This window comes from Stegastes partitus, unplaced genomic scaffold (assembly GCF_000690725.1).
Source record: "Stegastes partitus isolate 25-593 unplaced genomic scaffold, Stegastes_partitus-1.0.2 Scaffold649, whole genome shotgun sequence".
NCBI lineage: Eukaryota > Metazoa > Chordata > Actinopteri > Pomacentridae > Stegastes > Stegastes partitus.
In genome coordinates this window covers 349,568-358,517 of record NW_007578380.1, presented here as the reverse complement: position 1 = coordinate 358,517, position 8,950 = coordinate 349,568, and the positions used below count along the sequence as shown (strand labels likewise).

The following is an 8,950-nucleotide window of genomic DNA, read 5'->3' as shown; positions in this document are numbered from 1 at the left end:
ACTATAAATACTTGTACAGAAAGTAGTATTTTGGATACGTGTCTGTTGGATTCTGATTGATGCTATCTCCATGTTGTGGAAATTTATAGTTACAAGTAACTAATGAGGTTACTGCTGTGTTATGTTGCGTTGAGTTGTGTTCAGTCATTGGGTAACTCTAAAACCATCCTGTGAAGAAAACCCCACACAGTTCAGTACATCTCCAATAACGACACAGGACATTGCAATTTGAAATTTGGTTTTACTTAAAAAAGATCAAAATAAAGATGTACAATTGAAACCAAAATAAGACGCCATGTTACACTTCAGCTCTAAAGACGGATGGCAGGACGAGAAGGCGCGACCTGGACTATTAGAGCTGGTTTCTCCGCTGCAAACTTTCCCCCCTCCGTCCAGCTACAGTACGTGTAAGGGAATGAACCCGATGAAGATCTGGGAATAAAGACAAACCAACGCGTCGTCGGGGCTGGTGTCGCTGAACGTGTGGCGTCTCGATTGCAGATTGTCCTTGAGGGATGAGGACACCTCAGTCAGCGAGACCGGAGCAAATACATTTCTGCTACAGGGTGTCCAGCCTCCCCAGAGGATCCACAGTGATTCAATAAGGAAGGGCTCTAAATCATTGTTCAACATACAAACAGTGGATTCTTCAGCTCAGGTTTCAATGTCTTATTGGAAATAGCATAGACACTTCAAATAACATACAGTGAGAGAAAACGGTATTGTTCAATTTCGCGTTGTTTCGACTCGTGTCTCCACACACATAATGGTCTAAAAGTTCTACCCAGATAGTACTCGACTGTTGACATTTAAAACCAGGAGACAGACAAACTTCTTTTGTAATTTCTCAGTACAAAAAATAGATCAAAGAATGAAAAAAATAGTTATATTCTGATGGCAGAAACTTGATTTATAAAGCTCTACTCATGAGCGACTCTCTGGGTCTACGTCTGCACAGTGAGGGGTGTGGTTTAAGGGTTGGGGGTGGAGCTAGTTAACATTCATCGTTGAATATATTTATTAATTTGTATGCAACAGGTATCAGAATATTTGGGCAGTTGATACCCCTTCACGTTTAGACTTTGAATGTTCCTATATAGTACAGTTAAGTATTCAACACAAATTTTAACACTGCCTTTCGCACATCTCCTCCTTCAAGTGGCATCATCTTTTTCATTATTGCGATGAATAAAATCTTTAAAGATGATTTACAAAAAAGAACTGTCTGTCTGTTCACTACAATATCTGCTATGTACATCTGTTTAAAAAGCAAGCACAGTCGTCCCTATGTACAGCTAAAGATTTCAGTTTGTTTTCACGGAATATACATATTTACGTATTTTCACAGTTTCCTATGTTTGCTCATATATTCAGTATCAATAGATTTAATTTTTGTTTTTATGAATACAAATATTTTCCATCATATCTTCGCGGCGCCAGGCCGCAACCCTCCCAGCGTCGCCTTATGATATCTAGTGAGATTGTTGTCTCTTGAACGCCGCTGTGTAGCAAATACTGTTCAGTTTGAAAACAATCTTGATTGTGGTTCAGTTTTTGCCAATTCACAGCAATCAAAAATAAAACATAAAACGCACAGTTTTGAGTTTCAAGTTTACAGTTTTCTGGTCGTCGTCTTTATCATATATCATGATATTATTCATTTTCTTCTTCCCCGTTTGCTCCTCTTTCCATCACTGGAGTTGCAAAGGTTGAACGGCTCCAGTGGATTTTCATGAACTTCCATTTGGCCACACAAGTTTAAAAAAAAAGAAAAGAAAATTAGATAATTCTGCATCTGGTTTCCACAGATCTTGGAGAGAAGTCACCGAGGCACCGTGAGTCCGGTTGTTCGCTCCTCGCTCGGTCTGGTCGCTCCCACTGGAGGAGACCTGTTGGCTGTGTGAATCCTGTTTCTGGTTCTTGGTGTTGTGAGTATTGGTTTGTCGTGTTGTGGTTGTTGTTATTGGAATAAGGCACTTGAGAGGTTTTTGGTTTTCACGGCAGCTCAGAGGAGACCAGGGCGAGGCCGGAGCTCTGGCGGATGGGAGGCCCGGTGTGGACGGCCTTGGGACAGTCGGGCGTCAGCACCCGTCCATTCTCCCCAACGCTGCCTGTGATGGACAGACGGGCCTTGTTCCTCATGGCTTCTGTAAATGTTAGCTGGGGAAGGAAATAAAGAGACAGGTTTGTGTTCTGAGCAGCTGGAAGTACGAAAACCTGGACTGTTGCAGATTGGAGTTTTAGGACGTGTTTGGATTCAATCTCAGAAAATGCATGACGCTTTAAAGAACACCTGAAATCGCTTCCTGTAGCCGACTTTCAAATGCAGCCCAGGCATGAGGTTCAACCACTTAATCGGTCCTTTAAGCCTTTCTGTTTCCTTTAAGTTGTAAATCTGACAGCTTTGACTATGACGTTAGCTAAGTGAGCTAAACAATGACAACAATACTAGTTACTGGACATGACACTTTAAGTATGATAACATAATCTAACACTGTTAACTACTGATAACTTTTTACATATAACATAATGTAACACTGTTATTCTTTATACTTTTTTAAGTGTAAAAACATAATGTAAGATAATGTAAGTACTCTTTATATTTTTTTAAAAATGTAACAGCTTAATGTAACACTCTTGCTCTTTGTTACTTTGTAATTGCAGTTATATACACCAGATTCATATGTGTCTTTATTATTTTATTATATTTATAGTTTTTGTTTTCATCATTCTTCATTTTAATCTAGCTGTTGTAATGTGTCAGTTTCTCCAGCGAAGGATCAATACAGTTTATCTTTACCTAAACTGGAAATAGGAATTAAAACAATGGCGATTTGTTATGTCAGCATATATGGTAAGCTTTACGCTGAGGATGTTGGAAAGAAGAAGACTAAAACTCAACAAGTACATAGAAGACGGCAGAAAAAAGGCCACTAATTGTCTTTTCTAAGTTTATCCAATCAATATTTGTCTCCTCTGAGTTTAACCAATCAGTGTTGAGATCATTCAGGAGTTAATAATCTAGGAACCTTTGTATCCCATTAATTTTTTCCACATGCAGTCGATGATTTATTCCAGAGTTAAAGTCTTTTAAATATTAATAAGCTCAACAATAAAAAAGGTAAAGAACGCATGACTTGTCTAAAAACTACTTAAATAAATTAGGAATTTATGTGACACTTTAACCCAAATTATCCTAGAAAACAATGTCTTAAGTAGTTTTCCTACATTGCACAGTGAAAATCATATGACGGATAAAACATTCTGTCTGTATTTCTTGGATGAATATGTGCCATTCTTGGTGCTCCACACGATCAGAATCCCCCTTTTCACAATTTCGATGTCACCATACGTCCAGTTATCTTTAAGCAAATCTGTCCTTGGTGCCTGTTTTTTGCAAAGACCGTATAAAAGATGGACGTAGCAACCGGCCCTGAAAAATGAAGCCAACCCGGAAGTGTCAAAAATCTATGTCCGCTAAGCTGCTGGCTCCAAAAAGCCCTGGCTCCCATAGACTTGAATTGGAAAAGAAGTGATCACAGATCACAAAATACTGCATTCCTCCAGCTCAGGATTTTTTTCTTATTCGTTTTCGTAGTCAAGTTTAGAGATCAGGTGGCCAATCTGAAAATAAATCAATACTGAATTTTTAAAAAATCGTCAACATTTTGTGGGGCAAGGGGCGTGGCTGGCTTGATTGACAGTCGGCAGCGACGATGCAGATGAAGCGAGCAGAAGGCGGTAAATGTGGGTGGGCAGAGAGGGCCTGCCTCTCAATCCGTTTGACCAATCGCTGCTCCTATGGCTCCGCCACTGGCTCCAAAAATCCAAGATGTCAACCAGGAAGTAGCAAAACCCTGGCTTCATTTTCTCAGTGCAGAAACCAACGGGGGTCGTCACAGTAGCTACGTCCATCTTTTATACAGTCTATGGTTTTTTCTTGTTGTTGCTGTTGTTGTTGTTTTATTTTTTCATTACAGTTGTGTCGTTCTGTCTTTACAAGTTAGCTAACTCAGTTTCTGCCTCTAATCACAGAGGGACTGTTCCATCCGTCACCATCATCTGGAACTGGACAGCGCTTAATGAAGGCGCTTCATCGTTGGAGTCTAATCGCCCTAAGCTTCTCTTTTACAATCTCAATAAATATTTCCATACACTTCAAAATGTTCTCTCCTTATTGAACGAGCAACCTCAGGCGTACGCTTCTACAGCAAAATGACACAATAAACCACGATTGATTAAAAAAAAAAAAAAAAAAAAGATTTATAGCTGCTTTTAGATTGAGAAAAAATATTCTGGCCCTCAGTTCTGTTATTACTGGACACTTGCCAAAGAAGTTGGAATGTGGCTAAAAAAAATTTTTTAAAAAGCCAAATGACAACAAAACTTGAAGTTTAGTCAAACTCTTTAAACTAGAAAATTACTACTTAATTATTATTTCTTTTTATTATTACTTAATTATTAAGTTTGCCAATATTCTTCTTCTTCTTCTTCTTCTTCTTCTTCTTATTATTATTATTAATAACAATGTGAAATGAAGCATTATTAGTAACATTACAGGGATGAACACTTTTGCTTTTATCTCCAAATGAAATGCTTTAGGTATCTGGCAAAATGGTGGCCTTGTGTACAACCTGTCTGATAAGCTTTTTGCAATGTTGTTGCTTTTCTGACCACCTGATAGTGTAGTTTGCATCTTAGTTTGAAATATAAATGATTCACAAAAGGTGTAAGACACATACAATTTACTTGTTTGGAGCTCTAATGCCAAACCCCAGGCTCTATTGGTGTCCAGGATCAGCTCAAGTCAACTGAAAACAGACTTAAAAATTTAAAAATGCAGTCTTGTGTTGCAACTGTAATCGTAACTTAAACTCGAGTCGATCTAAAACTCCAATCTGCAAAACCAACAGGTAGATGAGCCTCACAATAGAGCACAGCCGTACATTTAAATATATATATATATATAGATACAGTAACGTAGCAACCACAGAGTCAGGAAACACCTTTCGTAGCCATTCAAGTACAGTAGCCAGCCCCATACTACATGTAGACCCATTAGCGACAGAGTTATTACACAGTGAGTGATAGTTGCAGGCAGTGGGACAGGGAAGCTGACTAAGCAACAGTGAAGCTAATGAAGAGTTTGTGCTGAAGTGCTGATGGGGGACACAGAGCCACGCTGGACAGATATACACCGAGTGAGGAGACATATCTGGAAGTCTAATGGTTCGAGGACCTGGGGGAAATATCCAGAGAGAACAGCTCACATCAATAAAGTCAGCTCAGCTCCAGGGATTCCTCACTTGTGTTTGCTTCAATGTACAGTGCTTAAATATGGCTTTATTGTATGGGGCTTGGTGTGTGCTCCAGGCTGGTTTCTCATTAACTTTTCTCATGTAGCTTGACTGTGTACTGTAACTGACAGCAGAGTCCCTGAGCTACAGCGTGTACTACCCAGGCTTTCATGAGTGAATTCTGAATGTTTCTTATGGAGCTTCAGAGGGTCAAAGTTTGATGGACGGATGCTCTGCAGTTGGATGAGTGTAGACGTGTGTGTACAAGTAAGACATTGGTCCTCATTTATCATGCCTTCCCTCTCTGTTAAAATGCCACGAGCTGAGTGAAAAATCACCATCACTGCAGCTACAGGTCATCACAGCGATTAAAAAGCAGCGTGTCGGCTGAGAAAATGGCGCCATTAACGCTCTGTGCAAATGAAACTACCTAATCTCACTGTATCTGTGTAAAACTTTTATGTTTTCATCCTCACATTAACTCAAACTTTCCATCATTATTCAATGGTGAATGTTTTCTTCCCACCGAGTTCAAATGAACAGTTACATGTTTTTTTTTGTTGTTGTTTTTGTTGGCAGGAAAATGGGTCACACATTATGCTCGCTCGATAAATGAGGGCCAACCTCTGCAGCCACACAAGCTGCGAAGCAAAGTAGTGGCGACATCATGTCTGAGGATGACTCATCGCTTCCCATCACACTGAGAAACAGCTCAGACCAGGACGTCACACGACCACATAGTGAGCAGATAAGACAGAGGAGTGGGAAGCATTTTGCCACTGGTCACGACAGTCACTCAGCACGGCGAAGCTACAGCGGGGAAACGGCAGGTTTCACTTACAGTCTCTGTGCAGGGAGCTACTGAGGGGGGGAGCAAAGGCTTTGGGTGGGCCTTCTACGAAAACCCCCATCTACATCTTATCAGCTTCCCCGTCGCTGCCATAAGCATTGAAAACCTCGCTAAACTCGGCTAAGTTGTGGATGCTGGGGCTGTGCCCGGGGCTCTGGCTAGGCTCGGGGCTATGGCGGGGGCTGCCAGAGCGGCAGGGGTAGCAGTGGTGGGAATGGGGGTGTTGGGACTGGGGTTGGAACTGGGCCTCCACCTTCATTCTCTTGGCCTCGTTGCGTGACTTGTAGCAGAATTCGATGAGGGCCACCAGCATGGCCAGGCCCAGGCCCCCGACCAGGATGTAGAAGACCCCCGCCACGTTGCTCAGGCTGAGGGCCTGGGACGACTTGTCCTGCAGCCGGCGGGGAGAGGGACAAACACAGAGGTCAGCGCTAGTTTTAGCACAGAATCACTCTACACATGTAAGACAGTACAGGGTAATCAGGAAAAATCTCACATCAGACTCACATCATGCACACACACATCAAACTGACAACTCTCATCACTCCTCACTGCACTGACTGAGCTCTCAGTTAGCTGCTGCACACTTGGTCTGTCGTCATGTTACCTCCTGCATTATTCTAACACAGATTGTTGCATAAATCTCAGTTCATTAAAGGGTCAGTTTAACCAAATCATAAAACGCATATTTTTGCACTAACCCTCAGAGTTGTCAAGCAGTTTGGTTGGTTTTTAGATTTGCTAATTTGAGATTTCCACACTTCAAACGTACTTTTTGTTTTTGATACCAACTTATTTCTTTAACAGCAATGTCCTACTTAATCTGAAGCAGCATCTACCTGCACTAAGCTTTTAGAGCTGGTAGAACTGGTGAATTTTGTTTATAGTTTTTCAAATTGACACATAAAATATTCAATAAAACAGCTTTTAGCAGTTCATGCTTGCAGTGTGCCCACGAGTGTCCAGTTGGTTATCGAGGGATCGCGCTGATACTGAAGAAAACCCAAAAACATGTTGATTCTCTGGAAAATTCTGAAGTTAAAATTCTTTCAATAACCTTTAAGCAACAAGCGTTGTGTTCTGCAAACGTAACTTACACTGAATCTAGGAATATTTGAATCATGTCTGTGTGTTCAAATTTAAAGTTATCTTAAGTGCTCTAGTAGAAGAACGACATGACTCAAGCTGCAAATTGTGGTAAAACTGCCATAAAATCTGAACCAATAAAATGCGAATTTATGCACGTTTCCATCCACGACTGCTACACTGCAATATTAAGGGTTGGTTAAGCAAGATAAGCTCTAGGTGTTGCTAATTCACCAATCAGATGCCAGAAGAAGAAGAAGGCTCAACTTGAAGATAATTTAGGAGTGTTTTTAACAACTAATATCATGGTTATTAGTTCTGTCAACAGTAGCAGCCTGAGTGGCATTAAGTTGTGAAATTTTCCATATAACTGTCAAGCAAATTAGAAGCAAATTCTTTTTGAAATGTTAAAAAAAAAAAACTGTAAAAACAAAACAAAACAAAACAAACAAAAAACAATTAACTGCTCCAGAGTGACTAAACCAGGCTGTGCAGCGTCATCAGAAGGGGGCGCTATGGGCGCAATAAACAGAATAGAAGAAGCCAGAAAAAGCATTTGTTTGCCAGCTGTAAAGAAAAACAAACAAACAAAACTTAAAGAAAAAGAAGCAAACAAAAAAAGCGTTAACCATCTATGTGAGAAAAAAATGGAGAGCAGCCTCAAGGAATTGTTTTAAATTAAGAAAGTTGTCATTATTTTGTCCTGCCAGCTGGTGTCGGTTGTATTTTAAGCCGCCCGGAAGCATAAAAAAGTGGGAAAAAAATCAAAACAGCTGATTGGTCAAATGAGCTAAATGTCATACATGTGTTCAGAAAAAAAGTGTTTCCATGAAGCGTATGAAGCCTTCTGTGAAAAAACTACTTCAAACCAGCGTAGAAACTATTGAGCAGGTTGTTTGGAATCAACTTTTTTAAATGCGATACTTCAGAATACATTGTGAAGCATGTGCATGTACTGCACTAACTTTTCACCATCACACAAAATGTCTACATTCTTTTTCAGTTTGCGCGTAAAGATAGTTAAGTGGAAACACAGTAAGTTAAAAACTTTACTGTCTTTGTGCACAAATTGAAAATCTGCTTCGAAACACTTGAATGGAAATGCAACTACAGATGCTGTTGCTGCTGATCTTCGCGCCAAAACTAGTCGCACAGCTACAAACCACCCGGAGGTAAGTGAAAAGACACGTTTCCGGTCATTTGGATGAACTGGCCCTTTAATTCTCCTCCGTTCTCCCAACAGGCTGCCTGTCTTTTCCGTCCTGACATTCACCTTTTAACCCTCTTTTATTCAAATTTATGCGACTGATCTCTCTGCGCTCTGACTCTCGCCTCCTACCTGCTGTTTATCTCCCCCTGATAAATCACCTGCGTCCTCGGGGTGCATTCAACTTATTGCCTCGACACAAGCAACTGCCTGTCATGCTTAGTCTCGTTTGCAGGTGATGGCTGTGTGCGTGTGTGTGTGTGTGTGTGTGTGTGTGTGTGTCTGCGCTGCGAGCACTGGATCTGATTAAGAGGACATGACTGACGTGGGAGGTACATGCTGCTTTTGTGGGAAATGTGGCAGCCCTCTCTCCATGCTCCAGTGCATCGACAACGTGGAGTGTGCTGCTGCAGCTGAGGTGTACAGTATCGCTGACATCTAGTGTGACATACAGTAACGTCTGAACATGCCCTGAGACCGTGTGAGTGAGTGTGTGTGTGTGTGTGTGTG

The 8,950-nt window shown here is 41.0% G+C and overlaps 1 protein-coding gene across 2 annotated transcripts in view; it reads right to left on the bottom strand.

Annotated features, from left to right (window-relative positions):
* Positions 1 to 1,995: 1,995 nt before the first annotated feature.
* Positions 1,996 to 8,950, bottom strand: part of LOC103363285 (glutamate receptor 4) — a 174,177-nt gene continuing 167,222 nt past the window's right edge. For both annotated transcript variants that reach the window (XM_008289968.1, XM_008289969.1), the window contains exons 15-16: positions 6,401 to 6,538; positions 1,996 to 2,160 (exon numbers count right to left, since the gene is read on the bottom strand). In XM_008289968.1, the coding sequence (XP_008288190.1) occupies positions 1,996 to 2,160; positions 6,401 to 6,538 (303 nt within the window). The remainder of the gene's footprint in view (positions 2,161 to 6,400; positions 6,539 to 8,950) is intronic.